The 24025-nt window shown below is 34.4% G+C and overlaps 1 protein-coding gene across 1 annotated transcript in view; it reads left to right on the top strand.

Moving 5' to 3' along the window:
- The window catches only part of LOC143245456 (uncharacterized), a 128798-nt gene that overhangs the window by 25624 nt on the left and 79149 nt on the right, over positions 1-24025 (top strand). Inside the window, exon 3 of the mRNA XM_076491819.1 lies at positions 3533-3607. Coding sequence (XP_076347934.1) covers positions 3533-3607 — 75 coding nt within the window. The remainder of the gene's footprint in view (positions 1-3532; positions 3608-24025) is intronic.

Raw genomic sequence — 24025 nt, 5'->3', positions numbered from 1 at the left:
ACGTTAGTGTGTGTGTGCTCTTTCATCGTGTTACAGTTGATTATAACGTTACTGTGTGTGTGCTCTTTCATCCTGTTACAGTTGATTATAACGTTACTGTGTGTGCTCTTTCATCGTGTTACAATTGATTATAACGTTAGTGAGTGTGTGCTCTTTCATCGTGTTACAGTTGATTATAACGTTACTGTGTGTGTGCTCTTTCATCCTGTTACAGTTGATTATAACGTTACTGTGTGTGTGCTCTTTCATCGTGTTACAATTGATTATAACGTTAGTGAGTGTGTGCTCTTTCATCGTGTTACAGTTGATTATAACGTTACTGTGTGTGTGCTCTTTCATCGTGTTACAGTTGATTATAACGTTAGTGTGTGTATGCTCTTTCATCGTGTTACAGTTGATTATAACGTTACTGTGCGTGTTCGTGTTACAGTTGGTGAAACAGATTGAACTATTCACAGCAAAACTGATGAAATCCACACAAGTAGCGTGCCGATTGGGGAATGAGTGTAATGTTACATCAAAATGTATTAATTGGTCATGCTATCTGTCTGTCTCAGATATCTCATAATCTCGTAATACAAGAGAATGATGTACAGGTATGAAGATCTGAAAATCATTCTGCATCAAGACCAAACTGGAACAAGCTACTTTAATCATCAGATTTTTGTTTGTTTTATCTGTGCGGTCCAAGAACCCTGATGCTTTCCAAATTTAGATTGGTTAAGCTCGGATTCCACCCGCAATGAAAGTTAATTGGAGCTCAGCCACATAATTTTGGCAATGTTTCAATTCTTCTTCTTGCTGATGTAAGATCATACAAGTTATGTGTTGTTTTCTAACTTAGAGTCTCAGAACTTTTTGATATTACTCTATGAATGATATTATTTCAAATTCTTTTTTTCACTCTGACAAACGAAGATGAGCAGCTGTTTTGTGTTAAATGTTTTTAATCTCGGTCGTTGTTTTTATGCAAGCTGCTTTCAAGACACATATTTTAGTTGTATAGAATTGGTTAACTAAAACAAGAAACTGGTTAATTATTCGGGGATATGTTGTTTGTTTGTTTAGAATTTCGCGTAAAGCTGTACGAGGGCTACATGTGCTAGCCGTCCCTAATTTAGTAGTGTAAGACTAGAGGGAAGGCGCATCTAGTCATCACCACCCACAGCCAACTCTTGGACTGCTCTTTTACCAACGAATAGTGGGATTGATCGACACATTGTAATACCCCCACGGCTGAAAGGGCGAACATGTTTGGTATGACGGTGATTCGAACCCGCGACCCTCAGATTAACCCTAACCACCTGGCCATGTTCTTCAATACTTTTCTTATATTAAACAAATCAACACGTGTGCCTGGTACACCTGATGTAAATAAGAGTGAATACTCAGCACTTCTAATCAACTGCTTGTGTTGGGTGACGTTACGAACGTAAAATGTACGGTGTTGACGACAACTGCTTGTGTTGGGTGATGTTACGAACGTAAAATGTACGGTGTTGATGACAACTGCTTATATTGAGAGACGTTATAAACATAAAATGTATACGGTGTTGATGACAACTGCTTATATTGGGTAACGTTACGAACGTAAAATGTACGGTGTTGATGACAACTGCTTATGTCAGATGAGGCTGTTGTCAACTGCCCAAGTGTGGTGAGCCTAATGTTCTATAATCGTCACAGCTTCCACCTTACACAGGGTGAGCCAAGTACGTGTGTGCTTCCAATCAACCGATTGTGCTTGATGAGTCTGTGACGGTGTAATATATTTATTGTTTTAATTTGTGTTTTATGAGCCAAATGTAGGTTTATATTTTTCAGTATTTCTAACCAATTGATTGTGTTTTGTGAGCCTTATGCTTTGTGTAGTTTTTGCTGCTTTAACTTTGTTTCATGACCTGTTGTTTAGCGCTTCCATCTGTTTATTTATCTGTTTACATATATATTATTATTTTTGTTTGTTAAACAGACATCCAGCAACATTTTTTTCTATAAATTTATAAAAAAACTGATTATCTAAGAATTCCATGACAAGGTTTCCGATACTCTTATTTACATATTCAAATATTTGATACTTGTTTGATTAACTTTGAGATTTGGTAAGAACCTTGTTTCTTTGTATATCAATACTGAAATCCACATCCTAACGTTCCGAAGTCCGCAAACATATCACTATGCCACAGGAGAGTTTCGGTCAAAAGACGTTCATTTACAAATAGGAAATAATAATATTTTACTATAAAAGCTGATTACCTGTATATAAGTCCTAGCCGTATATCTTGCGAGTTTTATTGGTTCATACCATCGCATTGTGACGCCAGTGAACCTTTTTAAGTTGTTGTTGTTTTGCATTAAGCACAAAGCTGCACAATGGGCTATCTGTGCTCTGCCCACCACGGGTATCGAAACCCGGCTTTTAGTATTGTATGTCCGCAGACATACCGCTGAGCCACTGGGGGACACCTTTTTAAGAGCTTCTCTCCATTCAAACCCCCCACCACCACCACCACCTCTGTATTACCCAGAGTTGTACACTAGACATTGTGACAGAACATGGCACGTGTTGCCCGTGGAGTGCTGCCAGTCAAAACCATCAAGGCTGTCAGTGACTCTCCAATTAGGAGTCGTTTTTAAATCGTATTCTTTATTCTCCAAAACAACTTTTTCTCAATTTCAAAACATATGTCACTAAGCAAGGCGCGTGTCATTCACGTGGGTTTTATTAATTGGAATTTAGTACAATCCAAGACGATGAAGCATTAATCCATTTGCATGAAATAATTACATTTAATAGAACTCATGTATTACTTCATGCAACCTGAGAACGAAAGAGAAAAACTCTCAGTGCCCTAAGATATATCTTCCATTTGGAGGATCTTAGTTGGTTCAAATAGGGTAAAAAAACGTTTAGGTTTGTATCCCACCTTTTCTTCTCTCTCATGTGTTGAACAAGTGGTTTTAGTCATGACATTAGATTGGTTTGGTTTGTTTGGAATTTCGCGCAAAGCTACACGAGGGCTATCTGCGCTAGCTGTCCCTAATTTAGAAGTGTAAGACGAGAGGGAAGGCAGCTAGTCATCACCATCCACCGCCAACTCTTGGGCTACTGTTTTACCAACGAATAGTGGGATTGACAGTAACATTATAACGCCCCCACGGCTGAAAAGGCGAGCATGTTTGGTGCGACGGGGATGCGAACCCGCGGCCCTCGGATTACGAGTCGCACGCCTTAACCCACCTGGCCATGCCGGGCCGCATGGCATTAGAATTATCGCTTGAGTTGGCATGCATGCATCGGAAGCTGCGTGTCAAAGATGAGAAACTGAATTATAACACTCGGAATGTGTTGCTACGTGACCTGCAAATAGGCTTAAGCTTATAGTAAAACTAGAATATGGAAGTGCACTTGATTATTTTTCTGTTGAAAACTTTTAAATAATTTCCTACTTTCTTTGACATTACATAACGAACTGTAATAGTGATAATAAAACATTTTTAAAAAGCGATTTATTGTTTTGTTTTTTGTTAGAAGTCTTTTAACGGAGGAACTTCGGGTTCAAGATCTGATAAAGAAAAGAATTCGGAGGCACTTGGCGTAGCTTCGGTAAGTGTAAATTATACCACTATTAATGTGTTTGAAAGTAATTATATTTAAGTTGAATATCTTTTTTTTATATGGTTTGTTTTTAAGTTTCGCGCAAAGCTACTCGAGGGCTATTTGCACAAGTCATCGCTAATTTAGCACTGTAAGACGAGAGGGAAGGCAGCTAGTCATCACCACCCACCGCCAACTCTTGGGCTACTGTTTTACCAACGAATAGTGGGATTGACAGTAACATTATAACGCCCCTACGGCTGAAAGGTCCAGCATGTTTGGTGCGACAGAGATTTGAACCCGTGACCCTCAGATTGTGAGTCGAGCGCTTTAACCACCTGGCCATAGCGGGCCTTTTCATGTTGAATGTCGAAATTGCTATTATCATATTTGCTGTGATTTTTATAGAAATTAATTTGTTCATTGGCGTTAATTAGGTTAAACCAGTAAACATAAAATATTTATAAATAAATGTTAAACCAACCAAGCCTATTAGCTTATCGCTGATAATATTTTATTATAATTAATTACAGCTTTTCAGTTAAGTTAATGTTTAACTGGATTGTATACTTTGTGATATGGCAATAATTATTGTAATAAAATAATTATATGTTGAACACGATTCAGTAATATATTTTAATATAAAACCACATGAAACAGATTCTGGTAATTGATTTTGATTTGTCACTCTATTTAGGTTTATTTAAGAATTAGTTGTTCAACGACAACAGAAAAGTGATCTTCCGTTATCACAACATTGGTTGGTTGTAGTTAAGCTCAACATTGCACAATGTGCTGTCTGTACTCTGCACACCACTGTTATCGAAACCCAATTTTTAGCGACATAAGCCTACTGGCGTACCGATAAATCGCTGGGGACGTATTAACAAACAGCGTTTTGAAAAACAATTTTTTTTTATAAATATATGTAACATAAATAAAAAAAGCAAAAACAAAGATTATTGCAACATATACTGTGTAGGAAAACTGTTTATTGGTGGATTCTGTGTAGCACCCTAGGACACTCGGTGCGCGAGAAACAACATACACACAATAATCCATTGTTTAATGAAAAACGATTCTTATTTTAGAACCATTTAACAGATGTTCTAAATTCGTAAAAGTGTATAATTCTCCTTTTATTCGTGTACGTTGGAAACAAGTGTTCAGGTAATTACTTCGCGTGAAAGAGTAGCGTAAGCCTAATGCTCGTTCTTCGTCTGTGGACAAGTACAATAAACACCTCACTAGCACTAGAAAAAACATTTTTGTCCAGCCAAGAAATGGTAAAAAAAAAATTATCGCACACCTTTATGCGCACGTGCTCACTAACTATTTACGCAATGATCATTGTGGAGAATGTTACGAATTTGAAGTTGAAAGCAACTCTTTATAGCTGATTAAATATGTAGTTACAAATTTGTAACTATGTTCTTATTAAGAAATTCATGAAACTGTTCGTTTTGTACACTGATATTTATTTTTGTGTTTTGTTTCGTGAAGTATTAAAAATTTAATGTAAAAAAAAACGTGAATTTTTTTCAAATGTTTAAAGGACTCCGGTAGGAGCCTGAAACACTTTTAAAATTCAGCACAAATCACTGGACAAAATTATAATGGATGCAAAGATTCTACAGATCATTGCACGTTTAAAATGAAAATTTCGTTGTTTTTCACTGTAGTTAAAATTAAGGTCTTCAAGTTTACTGGCTCACTAAGTAATTAACTATGTATATAAATGTATATTAAAAAAAATAAGAATATTGTATTAATAACAGACTATAGAAACCTTGAAGTTGGAAGTCAATAACTTTCTATGCTTCTGGTTATGAAAGAATCCTGAAGTTGTTCAGTTAAGAATAATAACTTTAGAACATAAGCCATTTAATTGTTTTAAAATTATTTGTAAAACGGCATCGACACTAGGTTTGGTTTGATTTGAATTTCGCACAAAGCTACACGAGGGCTAACTGCCCTAATTTAGCAGTGTAAGACTAGAGGGAAGGCAGCTAGTCATCACCACCCACCGCCAACTCTTGGGCTACTCTTTTTACTAACAAATAGTGGGATTGGCCGTCACATTATAACATCACGGCTGAAAGGGTGAGCATATTTGATATGACGGAGATTCAAACCCGCGACCCTCGGATTACGAGTCAAGTACCTTAATCACGTGGTCATGCCGGGTTGCTCGACACCAGGAAAACACCAGTTTTGTTGTTTTTTCCATGTTCACGTAATTCTATTCTTGGAGAAAAATCATTCATGTTACGTTAATATAAAAAGTATGTGCTTCAGCAGACATATTTATAGAATTTGTTTTTTTTTTACTTCCTTAAGGTTTACGTCTTGAAATTCTTGAATCTGCTTTTGTGTTTATATTTGGAACAGCTAATTAGACCAGAAAGGTGTCCAGCTGAAGATTATTAACGAATAAAACACTTTGTTTTGTGGAGAAAAATCTGTCTCTTTCTAGGGACAAACCTTTTAGATACTTCTCTCCAGCTCCGTTGCAGCTTTGAACGACTTTAAAGATCAACTTAGTATTCTACCTCTACATGAAATCCAATAAACATTGATCAAGTGAACGTGAACTGTTTATAAAGAGAAAACAAACAAAACAATTGGACCGAGGACTGACATTAATTTCTTTTAGTCTGTCAGCCTGGCATGGCTAGGTGGTTAAGGCACTCGACTCGTAATCCAAGGGTCGCGGGTATCGGATCCCCGCCACATCAAACATGCTCGCCCTTTCAGTCGTGGGAGCGTTATAATGTTACGGTCAATCCCAATATCCGTTGGTAAAAAAGTAGCCCAAGAGTTGGCGGTGGGTGGTGAATATTAGCTGCTTTCTTTTCTTCGCGCGAAATTCAAAACAAACCAAAACTTTTAGTATGTAACGTTCCTTTTCCTTCAATCGGGAGGGTTTATATAACACTAAAAACCGGGTTTCGGTATCCGTAGGGCATAACACAGATAGCCCATTGTGTAGATTGTGTACTACAAACAAATAAAAAAATATATAAGATTGTGTAATGTTTAGTATTCGAAGATCTGAAACAATTAGCTTGAAATTGACGTAAAACACTCGCCGCTTGATAAACGTGGTTCAGAAAATCAGTAGATTTCCAATTAGATATTGTACACTATACAGAACAGGTCTTGATATTAAGACAATATTTTACTTTATTAAACGTTTAATACACACAAGCACGAAAAGCTCGGTAGCAATAAACACTGAATCAAAGAAACAATATATTTAGACAAGAATGTTGGTAAGAACTTCATTTTGCTTGATATCATTGGCTTGACGCCACGGCCTTGCCGCCCACTAAAACTGGCTGTCACAAGAAGGGAAAAGACGGGGAGGGAGGGGGGGGGGGGGTTAGTAAGAAGACGTGTTGTTTCCATAGTCGATCGTTCTCTCTCACTCTTTCTAGTACCTGGTTCTGGTATACCAGTGTATAGCCCTGAATTTTAATGAGGCCTATTTTAGATCTACTGTAAATATATCTGTGCGAGACAAATGTGCAACTTTTATAATATATTTTCGATGTTTTAGCTATGGTTTGTGAGATCATAGCATTTTCCTGGGACCAAGCCAATACCATGTGTGTCCTTTTTACTTAACAATAATGTATTCTTGTTTAAAATATAACATGGGCCATGTGTGTCCTTTTTACTTAACAATAATGTATTCTTGTTTAAAATATAACATGGGCCATGTGTGTCCTTTTTGCTTAACAATAATGGAAATATCATTTACAAGAGAATATTTTCAGAGTTCGCATTGTATGTTGTCAACAAGAATTATTACATACTATTTTATTTTAGATACGCGAAGTAAGTGTTTATGTCCACCTTAACTGCATTAGTAATTAGTAATGAATGCTTAACTGAATGGACAAAATTTGTCATTCAGTGATGACCAGTGTAAGAAATTCTTTGCTTTTGGCTCCAACTATTAAGGGTCCGGCATGGCCAGGTGGGTTAAGGCGTGCGACTCGTAATCTGAGGGTTCAAATTCCCGTCGCACCAAACATGCTCGCCTTTTCAGCCGCGGGGCGTTATAATGTAACGGTCAATTCCACTATTCGTTAGTAAAAGAGTAGACTAAGAGTTGGCGGTGGGTGGTGATGACTAGCTGCCTTTCCTCTAGTCTTACACTGCTAAATTAGGGACGGCTAGCGCAGATAGCCCTCGAGTAGCTTTGCGCGAAATTAAAAAAAACACAAACAAACCAACTATTAAGAGGTACTGCGTAGCATAAGATATAAAATGTGTAAAGTTGTATATCATAAATGCATTATTATTAGAGAAAGTTCAGTGTCTATCATAGACAAGTCAGTAGGACTGCGTAAGTTTCACAAATAGGAAAATGAAGTATGCTTTTAGCATAAAATATATTGAGTATAAAAAAATTAAATATTCTGGTAATATTTTTCGTATTTACTGTTGTCGATACTTGACGTCAGAAACCACTGAAATAAACAGTCTTGTCTCATTATTTAAGATTTTCACGAAGATTAGATAATGTTCCTTAACTAACGTTAAGCCTGGTAATTGTTGTGAATATCCCATTTTTCAGCCAACAAAATTATTTCATTGAAGTAACTCAGTTCATTGAATCATAAATTCTAAGATATTTTTAATTGTAAATTGTTAAACAAATTCATTGGTTAATAACTTGTCAAGAGTTCTAGCAGGAAGGTTACATTTTAAGGTGTGAATATAATTTTGAGTCAGAAAACACCTTAAAACCTTTTGGTTTCAGATGCAAGGTTAAATCTCTTGAACTAGCATACGAAATGCGTGTACCTGTTTTAAAAATCTAAAGAATGTGTGAAGTCTGTTTTCTATGGTTGTCTCACAACATTTTTCGTCTGCGTTGCATTATATCCAAATTTCGAATATTACATGCAAATAGCGTTTTCGTTGTTGACTGGATGTAGCTTGAGTGTCACTAAGCCTAATTAGGTATATAGGCTACGTTAAGGTGAGATTAACGAACCATGATTTGTCAACAGTTTAACACTTACTTACATACTATATATTGAAACTTAGTCTCATCAACGAAAACTGCAGTGAGGTAACATTTTTAATTACACAATTATTTAACAATCTGTACGCAGTAACACCTTTTAAAAGGGCCATTTTCATTTCTTTTTCTATTTGGCAACTTTAAGAGTCCAACCTACTTCTATTGGGAAGGATAATTTTATGTCGAGCTCCTTCAACTAAATACAGTTATAATGATTGCATTGTGTTATATTAATTATATTATTGTTTATGTGAAAACAGTCCATGACACAGATTATGCCTCACAAACTTTCAGAAAATATTAAAAGTGTTTTATATTTGTACTGATAGCTATGAATTGTTGCTAGGATTCAAAGCTGCTAAACTCCTTGTGTCTTTTTATCATTAAAAACACGAGAAAAAACAGTCACTGTAACTGAAAAAAACCCGGAAAGGAAAACGTTCTCTTACATACGTGAATAGAATTAGTTCAAATAAGTGTAATATATATGTTGCTGTCTTAATCAAAAATGGTTTAAAATTCCATTGGTATGTTAATTAAAGTTGAGTTTCAAGCTTTAAAAGTTTAATTTTTATTCAAAATAATGTTGTTTTTTTTCCTTCACTAAAGAAAAGCGGTATTAGAAACAGCGTGCCAATCAACATTTTTGGGTATGGCAGACCTAAATCCATGGTATGCATTTCCGGCGCACAGTAGTTTCATGTTATTCGGTTTCAGTGTCGGGAATGAATGATTACAGAGAAAGAACCTTGTATGTATCAGAGTCCTCTGTGTTATTGGTCAGTTGTAACTGGCGTTTCAAATTCTGGGAATCGAATAGAATCGCCTGCCCGAGGGGAAACTTTGGCGGTCAACACCAACTGTGACCCTGAGGCCGTTGTTCACTTTTGCCAAGAGTACCATCCAGTAGCGCAGTTTTTCTACCAGACCATTTTCAGTAACAAGAAAATTAAAACATGTCTCTACCCTGGAAAAAGAGAGGCCCATCTATCTAAAGCGTTATGATTTCATTGTATTTTAACGTGGCTTACAAAACTTTTTATCTTAGAAGATTTTTTTTTTCTGTCATTAAAGAATTCAAGTAATATTTAAGGAATGACATATATAAAAGAGATCCAAATGCATGTTTTTATTTCGGTATTAATTGTTTCATTGTATACGAGTACGGTTTTATAGAATCAATCTAAATGTAAATTTATTTTCAATTTTACGTTTTCTTGTAAACTTTAATTGAAGTAATTTTTTTTCTATTTTATATTAATTACTTGTTAATTTATCTAGGGTGTTTGTCTATCCCCATTATTGTAGGTTTCAGTACTTAGAATATTAATATCTGAAACAATATTATACAACGACACTTAAACCTTATTTTATTTTTAAACCAAGCGTTTGAGTTTCACATTGGCTTTTGTTTTCAGCCTAATTGTACGATTGCCTGCAGACGAAAGACACTTTTGTTTTATGATTTTTACTCACAAGCTAAATGAAATTAACTGCAGTATGTTCCAAACTGTGTCAATTATGTAACTTGTTTCTAATAACCATTCTATGTTGGGTAAATTCGGATATCATGGTGATGTTCCCATAGATTTCCAGTTAGTGAAGACTTCCTGAAATTCTTCTGGTTGTAAAGTTAACCAAAGACTAATGTTTAATTTGCATTTGAATTGCAAGCGCGACATATAGTAGCAGTTCATTTATGTTTTATTCCTAAAAAAATAACGGATTTGATGTCACAGAGTTCACTGCATCTTACTTAAACACTAGATCTGTTTGATCAAATATGGTCAAACTTTTGGTCAATAATTTCCTGTTAAAAGCTGTAGTACTGTTCAGCATTCTCAAACAAATAAACCGTATTGTTTTTAGTTCGTTGAAAACTACTTTCATCATTAGAAGAGCGTAGTAGTACTGTTCAATATGCTCAGACAAATACACCGTATTGTTTTTAGTTCGTTGAAAACTACTTTCATCATTAGAAGAGCGTAGTAGTACTGTTCAACATGCTCAGACAAATACACCGTATTGTTTTTAGTTCGTTGAAAACAACTTTCATCATTAGAAGAGCGTAGTAGTACTGTTCAACATGCTCAGACAAATACACCATATTGTTTTTAGTTCGTTGAAAACAACTTTCATCATTAGAAGAGCGTAGTAGTACTGTTCAACATGCTCAGACAAATACACCGTATTGTTTTTAGTTCGTTGAAAACTAATTTCATCACTAGAAGAGCGTAAGAGAAACTGTAAACCACTCCTCGAGGTCCCTCATGAACTCATGTAAAGAAGTGAACTTTACTCTCATGTTCTCATAAAAACAGTAAAACTGTCTTAAGAAGCCTAACCTGTCTCTTTCAACTCTTGTGTTTTTTTGTCTTATTATCTTCAGAATAAAACATACAAAATATAAGAGATATTATTATGTTGATTCCTCGAATATTCTTGTGAACTTGAATTAAAACATCCTTCACTCCATCAAGAAATTAACAAATCATAACCCATATTCCTATATAACTCTTCCATTCGTTTGTACTTTGGAATAATACTAAGTCTTCCTTTGAACACTTTATAAGTTAATATCCTTTCTTAAATTAAACCATACAATGTATTCCAGTCAAGAGCTCACCTTGGATACTTTGAGTGAATTTACTATTCCAAGACCCTTTTTTTTTCCATACATCCTACGTGTGATCTAAATAAATTACGATAACCGAAATTAATACTAATAACGTCCCAATCAGTATCGTTAATGCTAATAATATAAAGCAAAGCACTAACCCCTGATTCATTCCATTAGTAATAAGAGTCCAGTTTGATTGGACTTCTAAAATAACACGTTGCTTTCTCTCATTCAGTCACCTAACAATCAGATTACGTAGCTTCGCCCAACCTTGCATGGCCTAGTAGCTAGGGCATTTGACCTGCAATTTTTGAGAGTCGTGGATTCGATCTCGTGTCATCGAACATCTTCGCTCTTTCAGCTAAAGGGTCGTTATAATGTGGTTAATTCGATTTTTCTTTGGTAAAAGAGTAGTCTGAAAGTTGGAAGAGGATGGTGTGTCGTCTTATCAAAAGCTCTTTAAAGTGCTAATTACTCTAATTCCACTCTATTTCAATTTTCCAATTTATTTTCCTATATTTACTAGTTAAATATTGGGGTTTTAAAGAATTTTCAAATGTGTAGATGTTTAATTATAATTTTAGGAAAAACGTAGATTTAAAAAATCAATTAAAAACAATTACGAAACCATATAAACCCCAGCGCTTTCGAAAGGTGGATTTTTGTTCATGAGGGGCAAACTATATGTGTGTGTGTGTGTGTGTGCAGGCTTCTTTAGATCTGTTGTATGACGCTAATTTTGAACGTTCTATTTTTATTTACAGTCCTTTGTGGCATCAAACTTTTTGTTTCATGACTGTTTATAATCGCCAGAGAAAGAGCATCCAGGTCCGGAACATTAAAAACATCTGTTTATAGTTTGCAAGTTATTTTATGGTGTTAGACTGATTTCGATTTGATAGTATCACAACGATATTTTTATGAATTTTAATCTACACACATAACTTACAAACAACAGTGTAAATTAAATCTTACGATTTAGTATTACGCCTAATGTTTTAACCTGTGTAATTTGACTTAAAAGTGTCCAGTCTTAATCTGTGTAACTGAAATAAGTTCTAAGAATGCTATCTCCAGTAGACGGTTATAATTTACAACTACAGGTATTTCTAATTTCCTTGGCTCACAGTTGAAAAGTATTTCATCTTATACCCTCATTATTTCTTTCTCTTGAAATTGTAATTCTGTAAAGCATATTTTTCTCTAGACCTAAAATATTTCAAATGTAATGTGTTGTGTAAGACCGAAAGCACATTTCAAGTTATCATGGTGGTGCAATAATCAGTGTTGTTTCCTTTCACACTTATGAACCTAGAACTTTTCCGTTAGTAAAAATGCTCAGAGATGTATGAATATACATAGATTTGAATATGTTTTGGTGATTTCATTCCAGTAAAGGATGTGTATTATTACGTTATATATATATATATATCCAATATACTTTGTATATTTTACATCCTTTTCAACAAAATTGTTGTGCTGTAATCATTTTTTAATTAAAGATACTTTTGTCATGGAAACTAGGAATAACCAATGATTTCAACTATTTACAAAAGTGCTCACCATTTCTATTCTAAAAAATTCTTTGGCATTAATGCGCATGCGTATGACGTAAGCAAGAAAATCATCCATTCAAGTTCTATCCTTGTCATATCCTTCTTACATATTACGCCTGTTAAATAAGATATTTTATTACTGCTATTGTTTTTATTATTATAACAATTTGGTACTGATTATTTCATTTATTGAAAGTAATTTCAGGGGCGGTGCCTTCCGTTTTTCTGGTGAAGAGGCTGAGGTAGGCTATATAAAAAGTGAGGGTAGTAAGCTACAACTTACGGGCACACATACTGTGGTATTTGGGAAGTAAACCATTTTTAACATCATTCGTTCGGTGGGTGCGTGAGCCACAGGGCAATCTAAGGTACATTTTTGGGTAGCTTTAGCCTATGATAATTTTGTTTATGTGCTTGTTTTAATTAAAGAATACGCTTGCTTATAGTACCCTTAAATTCGGCCCCTTCAGTTTCAACTGACATATTGGCACTATATTATCGTTAGCCACCTGGTGTTAGCTCTGAGCTCTCAATATTTGAGTCATGTGTTCTAAAGTAGTTCAAACATAGTTCCTAATTACATTCGAGCATGATTATGCTTAGAAGAAAGGAAAGGTTCGAGTAGTGCTCCAAATAAAACATTGGGGGGGGTTGTGGTAATGAGTTACTTGTTACGTTAAAACCATTCGGGGCTCTTTTGTCGTTTGGAGATGATATGTTTTATAGTAGTGGAAAGAGGCTGTCAATTTTGATATTATAATGAAATAAATTTTAATTTTGCACCGTAACATATATATACCAGGGGAAGCCGCATGCTGCCTCATTTACTGGCAGAATGTTTCTGTTATTATTTCTTCTATATATTCCTTTGAGAAATAGTGAATCAGGAAGAATGAGCAAACAGAATAATATTAAATGACTTATTGGAACAGTTGTCCGTGTACCAGAAATTGGACAAAGAAATTGACGAACACTTGACTCTTAGGTTAACGAAAGTTTAGTATATAAATATTTTGTGCTCTTTTATTGTAAAGCTCACGTAACTGTTTACGCACAGACTAGTTTTAGTGGGGTATTATAGAAACAGGAAATAATATAACCAACAGTCCAAGAGTTAGGGCAATAATAACAGTCTAAACAATCATTGAACATATTAACTGAATTATGCTTCTACTGTATTTTCCTAGTCTTATATCAAGACTTGAATACTTTTTATTTCTTTTGCTGATAAAACTGCAAAAATTAAAACACGACATTTAGCACATGATAAAATATTGAACGTTTCGTTTTTAAGGAAATTATGGTTTTTTATATTCTATACGTCAGATGTTTTAATATGATTGTTTAGCTATTATTAGCTCCAAATTAACAAAGTTGTCGGTTACAATACATTTAGCGCGATACTTAAGGTTTCAAATTACTGGGAATATGTTCATGGAACAATGTATTCATTATTGTGAACCTAGTGTAACTTTATTTATTAAGGGCTATAAGCGCATTTTGACAATTTTGTTTTAACAAGATGTACCGCAATTATTATTTGTTATACGAAGAAATAACGCGCGTTAAGATATTTTAAAAACTTGATGAATAATTAACTTATTAGATGTTTTATTGGCAGTAATATTCGTGAAGTGTTGAAGTAACTGACTATCCCAAAAGTTTTAAATATTATGTAAGTGTTGGGTTATTACACAGGAAATCAATAACGTTCAGGGGCGTAGCAAGACTCAGTAAAACCTGTCTAAGCCGGAAATTGCATAGGACGGAAACGTGTACAAGTCGGAAATATAAAATTTTTCACCATTATCTTGAGATTTCTGTTATAAAAGGTCCTCTATATGGTGGAACCTGCGGAACGCGGACGGAAAACTATTTTTCATCTATCAATAAGTAGGATTATAACCTACACAAGACGTAAAAATGTTTTGATTAAATATTAATTTCTTGTTTATTTAATAATTTTTAAATATTAATAAATTCTTGTTTAATTAATAATTTGTTTAAATACTAATAAATTCTCAGACATTTTGTTACAGTAAGTATTGGTTAAATATATTCTGTTATTTTTTTCTGCCGTCATTATTCCAGAGGTCGCTATTCGAAAGAACGTTTCACTGCACGTTTGATCGCATTTGCTGTTAGAAAACTAGAGAAACCATGGGTAATAGGTAAAAGTGAAAATCCGCGCTGTTTCAAAAATTTAAAGAAGAATCAACTTCCTGTGGAATGGAAAGCGAATAATAAAGTGTGAATGACAAGTGCTATATTGGAGTAAATTTTTATCAAATTAAACAAAAGAATGGAACAAGAAAATAGGAATATTCTACTTTTCCTAGATAATGGAACTTGTCACCCAAAAGTTCAACTTTCAAATGTTCGTTTAGTCTTTCTATCTCCATGTGCAACATTAGTTCTACAGCCACTAGATAATAGAATTATACAGTATATAAAATTGAAATACAGAAAATTGATGCTTCAGCATATTATTACAAACATGGACAACTGTAAGAGAGCATCTGAAATGATCATGAAAATTGATGTGTTAGATCCAATTGCATTTTTAAGTCATTCAATCAAATGCGTAATAAAGTGCTTTCGAAATTGTGGATTTATTCTTGATAATGGCGGAGATTTTGGAGAAGTTGTTTGTTATAACGATTCTAGTGAAATCCAAACTCTGATTGAGAAGATTGATGCAGATGATTCTGTGAACGTTGACAAGCATGTTTTAACAGAAACTGATGAAATTGATTTAAAATCTATAATAGAATCACAAGATGGTAACAGTGTGAGAGATTCAGAAGATGAACAAAATGGAAAAGATAGTGAGGAAATAGAAATTCCTACTTCATCGCAAGTGTTAAGTTAGATTAACACTATCAAATTGTATGCAAAAATGAAGAGGGAAAATGAACTTCATGAAAAGGCCATAAAATTGGCGTTCTCTTTTAACCGCATGAGAAAGTCCATTTAAAAAACAACGAAACAGTTGAAACTGGATACTTTCTTTAAATAAATTTGATTAAGATTTTGTGTACTTATGTATATATTGAATGTCTATTTTTGTTCTTATTCTAATAATATAGCATAAACAGTATAATAACTTTATTCATAAACGTCTTACTTCCCTTGAGACAAGCAAATTTAACGTTCCACTATAAAAGAATATATGATTCAGGAAATGCGTGTTCACCGTCTAAACCAAAACAACCTGCTTAACCCTGAAAGTTTACACGGCCCTTGCGATTCCGTCATAGACAGGTTTTACTGTATTTATTCTGCAGTATTTAATTTCACATAACCTATAATTAAGTAGTTTAACTTAAATTATAAAACGTTAACATTATTTCATAGAGTTCAGTGTTGAAAGTTCATGTTTAAAACAGTCTCGTAATGAAGATAAGTATTTTGATGTTTTGGTAGTGTAAATCTGTTTCGTAAATCTTTGCGAGGAATTCTCCTGCACTGTAAGTTTAATCACCTGTTAAAGTAGGTAATGATCCTGGTGTAATACAGGGCGAAACGTATTGACTATTTGATTAAGCCTATTAAAGCTATTGTTTAGTTGTCTTGATATTATATCTATAATACGGAATAACAAATCCACTTTAAATCGTTCTTATCGTCATTCAGTCACTGGTCAACATACCTCTTTACTTGAGGCATTTGCTTGGACTAAAGTTCTATATTAGTGTTTCAAGTTGTAAACGTTTTTCTTACCTTACGTTTAGCTGTTCAAATTTGCTTCCCAAAGACGTTATTCCGTTATAAGTTTTTTGTTTTTTTTTTGTAGCAGTTTAGATGTCTTGTTCAGCTCCTGTTTGTTTAATTGGATAAACCATCATAGTGAAATCATTATTTTAATTGTGATGAGAAACAACATTAAACTAATTCAGACGTTTTAGTAAAGAACTGGCTTTGTCACGAACACGATATTTTTCACTTGTATTTTTCATCAAAGCTAACAAACAATCGTGGCGTGAAGACCACCAATGAAACTTAATTCTTTAGTATTGTAATAGAATTAGATACCACTAGTGCTGTCAATAAAACCAACTTTTTTAATGCTGTTAAAAAAAAAAACTTGCTGAAACAAATCATAAAAGTTTTTAATTTCTAATAGAAACTGAACAAGGCCATTTAGTACTAAATCTAAATTGTGTACTACACAATAAATTTCATACAATGTTGTTGTTTTGAAGTTAAGCACAAAGCTATACAATGGGCTATCTGTGGTCTGCCCACCACGGGAATCGAAACCCGGATTCTAACTTTGTAAGTCCGCAGACAATTCCATGAATAACTATGTATTTTAATTTCAGTTCGTTTACTGCTATCAGTTGGTCTAATTATTATTATATATCCTTTTACGTGTCTTATCTAATCTTTTTTGGTAAAATAATTGAGTAAAACACTGCACACTTTACACAGCTGATTATCTTTCTGAACGTGATGTGCTAATATTTTAATAATTTCATTCTATATCGTAACACTTAAACGGGTCTGCATTTAAAACCCGAGAAAAAATAGCTTTATCAGATGGATACTTGCAAGTAGGTAATTTAGCAATAAAGTTAAGTGTTATTAATTAACATTCAGTTCTGTTATTTTATTGGGAGTACCATTATAATTTAGGACATGTGTAAATTTAGTTTTATAAATGTCACTTGATTTATTATTTTTCTCAAAAAACTTGAATTTTTTTTTCTTTAAAATCATATTTAGACTTCTCTAGGTACTTTCTAAGCCTAAGCCTACGTAACTGTTATAACTATACCGGGACAACTAGGCTTAAGTTAAGTCTGTTTTTCACAACCATCCGTTTGCTTAACACTCTTGAAAAACGAAATTATTTTCGGTAAACTGTGGCCTTGAAATTCTACTCCGCGTTTTATTTTTCCTCTTAAATATACTTGGTTTGAGGTTGATCGTGTTCTCTGTTTGACTTAGAAGTTTTAACCTACTTTATTACTTCCTGTTTTCAGCTCTCTATGTTTGTTAAGTCAAGAGTCGAAGAGTTAAACTCACCTCATAGTTGTTTTAGCATGTTGTTACTGTTTTATTACATTAATAAAACATATATTCATGACCGATTCAAGTACTCTCTTAATTTCGTCTAACTCGACACAGTTTAAGCAGTAATATGTGTCCTTTGATAGATTGTTTAGGCAGTGTATTCATGATGAAACTTTGTAGAATGGGCGGCAACTGCCCGTCGTGGAGACAAAAGTGTAGAGGACGACGTCTCGAAAGTCTTCCGCGTTTCGTCTTTACTTCTGAAGTTGCCGTCCATTCTACAAAATTTCATCAGTAACATGTGTCATTATATAATTGGTCAAAGTGGAAGGAACTCAGGCATGTTATGCCGATGTTACGTTTTTAAAGAAAACATTAATTCTACGACAATAGTTCGAGCCCACATGTAGTGTTTCTGTGTTCCATAAGTAATGTATCCCACATTATTTATTGTTACCCGTATTGGTTGGACTGTTCGATACATAGAATATGCTTGCTTAAATTTTATTCTGTGTTATTTTACTTTTATTATCGAGATTGTTTTACATTCTTAGTTTATTACACGTATTTAGGTCAAACTTAAACATCATTAGCATAGAAGAGAGAGACGTGGTTAACCATGTTGATTTTTTGTTTTGTTCTAAATACTTAACTTGCTCTTATTGGAAGTTAATATTGATCATTATTTTAATAAAAAATCAGAATTATTAGCAACCAACCAACAAACCAAACTTAACAATGAGCACCGAGCACAACACATGAACACAAGCTTACTTCGCTTTATCACATTTTAAATTGCAAACGGTCATACAATGCTATTGACTATTTTAGACAAAATATATACAAGTGCAGTTATTTTTAAAACTTACTTAATCTTTAACTTACAAGCGAGAAACTAATGTTTTACATTGTTGTTGTTGTGCTTTAATTTTTTATTCTTTAACACCTTAATTTTTATAGTTTTTGTTTTGTAAATTTGTTATAGCTGACTTGAGACTTATTAGCAAGTGGTCCCTTAACTCGTGAGACCTGGGTGCTTTGCTACCTTTTCGCCTGTAGCCCGGCATGGCCAGGTGGTTAAGGCACTCGATTCCTAATCTGAGGTTCGCTAGTTCGTATTCCCGTCACACCAAACATGCTCGCCCTTTCAGCCGTGGGGGCGTTATAATTTCACGGTTAATCCAACTATTCGTTGATAAAAGAGTAGCCAAAGAGTTGGCGATAGATGGTGATGACTAGCTGCCATCCATCGTGTAGTTTTGCGCGAAACTCAAAAACAAACAAACAATTAAAACAAGTAATATTTCTCAAGATATCCACAATTCCGGATGTATTTACTTTCTCTTTATAACTATAACTATTTTTATCGATACACTAAGACTTATATTTAAACAGGATACAATTTTAAAACGATAGTCTACGTATTAGTTCATTTTAATAGAATACTGCCTAAACTTAATTCACTTAGACCTTTGAGCCATACTAATTGTGCACTAACACACGCACAATTCAAAGTAACACCTTCTTAACAAATTTCCCCCCAGTGGCTCAGCGGTATGTCCGAGAACTTACAACGCTAAAAATCCGGGTTTCGATACCCATGGTGGGCAGAACACAGAAAGCCCAATGTGTAGCTTTGTGCTTAATTCAGAAAACAACAAAAACAAACAACTTGACAAATTATTCTCTATTACGTAAAAATTACCTACAAAATTATTGATTTAGCAAGCACATAATGAATTAAAACCATAAATTATTATATGTATACTGCACGATAGTATAATGTACAGTGAAACTTTTCCCAACAAAAACCGGGTTCGAATCCCTGTCGCACCAAACATGCTCGCCCTTTCAGCTGAGGGGCGTTATACTGTGACGGTTAATCCCACTATTCGTTGGTAAAAGAGTAGCCTAATAGTTGGCGGTGGGTGGTGATGACTAGCTACCTTCCCTCTAGTTTTACACTGCTAAATTAGGGAGGGCTAGCGCAGATAGCCCTCGTGTAGCTTTGCGCGAAATTCAAAAAACAAACAAACAGACTGATCATTCAGTACATACAAAATCTGACGAATCCATGTTAATATCAATATATACAATTTTAGGAATCATATCTCGGAACGGCTGGTATGGGTATTAACAGTAAAAGTGTTAATATCCATACCAGCCGTTCTGAGGTGTATTTTTATTTAATGTGGGTTTCTCGTCAACAATAATTTTAGGAATTATAAAAATGAACAGTCTTCCTGTAATGTACTCTTTAAAAAGAAAAGTGTTTCGATATTTATCTATAATTTTTTTTTTTTTTTTTTTACAAACCGTTCAGATCGTAACAGACAAACATTTGACTGTTATATTTATGGAACAATTTATTGTTATGTATATTACACTATGTAACACAAATTTTGTTCCTGAATAGTATGTGTTATTTCTTAATTGCTTATGTTGTAAAAGTACAGAAAATGGCCATTATTTCTTTCAAGCTTTGCTTTTGTGACCTGGATAATGAAATTTAGAAATTAATCTATTTTCTGTGTAAAAACAGGCAAATTTGCACATTTTCATTTACATAAGGTCTGAATAAAACAACATATGAATCAAGATTTACATGTATTTGTACTAAACTTATACAAAAATGAACAAAAATGTTTAGAAGTGAGTAGTTTTTCGAGATTTGCGACTGTAATGTAAATCACTTTCACGTATCAGCCCCCAGATATAGTCTCGGCATTCAACTGTCTTAGACCAAGATCTCTGATCAAGTCACTGAGGTCTCTTTGGTTGGGGTAGTATGCACCTCTGAATTGTAATCTGGATCTTCAACGTCTACCTCCTCTTCTAATTTGCTGCTCTCTTCTGAGGATGGCTGATTTCTCTCTGGCGGAGTGGGTATAGGGAGCTCAGAGCAGTATGGCACTGGGGCGATGGATGATGGAAGGTCCGGCTACATGATAGCAGATGCATTCTTGCCAGCCCGACGTTTGGAAGGGTCCACCATGCAGAAGTAGCAATTGCTTGAGTGGTCAGTGGGTTCACACCAAATTCTTGAAATAGCGAACTTTATGACTCTCTTTTTCCCTCTGTACCACGCAAATCTTCAAAATAAAATTATTATGAATAATAAATTTATTTCATCCACAACTAATGTGTAAGAGGTTCATGCAAAATATTTTTATATTATTCGAAATTAAAAAAAAAATAATTTAAAAGATATTTAAGTTTAAAAAGGTCTAAAATTTGTATAATATAAAATCTTATTATTCAAGCAAGCGAGAATTTGTTCGTCTTACCTTCTAGAGTTTTTTGCCGTGGTCGCAGGTAAAATGAGGGCCCAGGGTTTGTCTTGATCCTAGGTAGGCATGCCGAAATATGCCTTGTAGGCTTCACACATTTTAGCAGATACTGTCATAGAGTACTTTTTCACTCTTGTCTTGATAAATTGGCCACATACATAGCAGAATGCTTCTAGAAAATGCTTGCAACTTCTTGTTGTCATCTCTGACAAAATCAGAAAGGTCTATGTGTTCACTTAGATAGCTAAACTGAAGTGATGAGCCCCTATATACATATTACTATGGAAAATTCTAGAAAATTCTAAAAGGTTCTTGAAAATTCTCGTAAGTTCTACAATATTCTAGAAAATTTTTGCGAGTTCGAGAAAATTCTCTATCAGCTACTCAGCACTGAATCTACTTAGAATGTTCTGGAAAATGGGTAAGTGTGAAAATTTCATTACCCAGGTCACAAAAACAAAGTTGAATAAAAAAATAGGTCTTTTCCATTTACTTCAAGCATAAGCAATTGAGAAATGACACTTTTTGCCGAGGAACAAGAAAAAGTAAAAATTTTGTTACATAGTGTTATTCGTATTTGATTAATATAAAACACAATTACCTACTTGCAAATGCAGATACTTTCTTAACTACATATCAAGCTTAAAAGTTAGAAGATATAAAAATGCGAATATAAAATTGTGTCTTAGTGACTCTACCTATCGGTTTTACTGTTCCACTTGGGCAGCCATCATTTCTGTCTGAATATGTAATTTTTGAAACTTCTTTTTGAGAGCTACTAGTTGGCGGGTCATATCTAACATAGTTGATTGTAGTTCTCTAGTTAGCAGCTTGTTGTAAGGTAGTAATTAATTATTACTTGTCAGTTATGCCAGTGATTCTTTGTTAACTCTCCGCTATCCTGAAAGAGAAAACACGCATTACAGTACAAGGGTCACTCAGCCAAGAATTAGGATGCACGGCTTTAAGTTACCATACATAAGTTCATGATATCCAAAGCACGTATGATCAACCTATGGATATGACGGCTGTGTGAATACATTCCTCCACGGTCATCAATAACCATCGAGTCTGTCGGACAGAACTCACAGATAGCTGCTGGCCAGTAGGATTCCAGTGAATCTATTAATTAAACTCGAAGTCGAAATACTATCCCGCAGAATCTCATTAGCATTCGTTTGACCTACACCCCCCTACCTCAATGAATTTTTGGTCCATTTGAATTGTAAATGTTATCTAACTTAGTACCTGACAAATAATTGTATTTCCCGATGTAAGTAACTCAAACAACGTTTGAGAAATTATTGGTTAAAAGTAATCTGAAACCAAAAAGAGATTAATTCAGTTACATTCTTCTTTTTGTATGTGTGAGAATTCTGAAAGTTTTTTTTTCATTATTAGTTCTCTTTGATCATTAGAATATATATTCGGTTGTCATTCAATACAATCATTAGAATATATATTCGGTTGTCATTCAATACAAGGTTAATGTTTTAAATGACTCTTCAGCGCTTGATATGTATGTAGTTGGAATGTAATATTTTCTCGTTGAGAAAGATGAAACAACATTTTAATTATCGTGATTTCACCAAGTAAAAAGTACTGTAATCAAACATTTGTTGAAATAATCCGTGATGACGAGAAAAAACCACTTGTAGAGAAAAATATGTGTGTAAAACGGCTGGTATGGGTTGAGAAAATTCCTTATGTGGAGGAGCGAACAACGTTTCGACCGTCTTCGGTCATCGTCAGGTTCACAAAGAAAGAAAGAGGTAACTGACTGGCAGCTGACCACATGTTCGAAGGCGGTTGTGTAATTGTGTGTAGAAACGTAGAGGGCGTGCTTAGATGTTGGATATATTTATTAATATAGGTATAAAGGTGTTCCTTTGTATTGGTTTATGTTGGGCTTGACTTCTATATTGGAGAAACGAGTAGAAAAATGGAAACCAGATTCAAAGAACACAAAAAGTCACCTTCACACGTTTTCGAACACTGCAAGTCAAATAAACACAACATAACCACAAGAAAATACCCAAATACTAAATATTTGTTTTTTAATTTCGCACAAAGCTACTTGAGGGCTATCTGTGCTAGCCGTCCCTAATTTAACAGTGTAAGACTAGAGGGAAGGCAGCTAGTCATCACCACCCACCGCCAACTCTTGGGCTACTCTTTTACCAACGAATAGTGGGATTGACCGTCACATTATATAGCCTCCATGGCTGCAAGGGCGAACATGTTTGGTGCGACCGGGATTCGAACGCGCGACCCTCAGATCACGAGTCGAACGCCTTAACCCACCTGGCCATGCCGGGTAATAATAAATAAATAAAACAAACATAGACAAACGCAAAATTAAATAAGCCTTACTTGTACAACAACTCAAGCCCAAAATAAACCAATACAAAGGAACACCTTTATACCTATATTAATAAATATATTCAACATCTAAGCACGCCATCTACGTTCCTACACACAATTACACAACCGCCTTCGAACACGTGGTCAGCTACTGGTAAGTAACCCTTTCTTTCTTTGTGAACCTCACAATGACTGAAGAAGGTCGAAACGTTGTTCGCTCCTCTACATAAAAATTTTCTCTACCCATACCAGCCGTTTTTAAATATATATATTTGTTAAATTATATGAACAAATAATGTTTCTCATTAAAGGTGAATTTTACAGAAAAAAGAAAACTTTGCAGTCAAAAGAACTACCCATACTGATTAATTTTGCAGGTTCACATTTTTTATAAAAAATATATGCTAATAAATGAAACATATAACTTGGTGTAGAAAGAGCCCTTTCCGAGCGGCAATCCGAACGTTTTAGTTTTTACGTTTGCCGCTAGGAAAAGTACTGTAACGTAATAGTTGCCAAACAAACCGCCAACACCAG

Source organism: Tachypleus tridentatus, chromosome 2, assembly GCF_004210375.1.
Source record: "Tachypleus tridentatus isolate NWPU-2018 chromosome 2, ASM421037v1, whole genome shotgun sequence".
NCBI lineage: Eukaryota > Metazoa > Arthropoda > Merostomata > Xiphosura > Limulidae > Tachypleus > Tachypleus tridentatus.
This window is presented reverse-complemented; position numbering and strand designations above follow the sequence as displayed.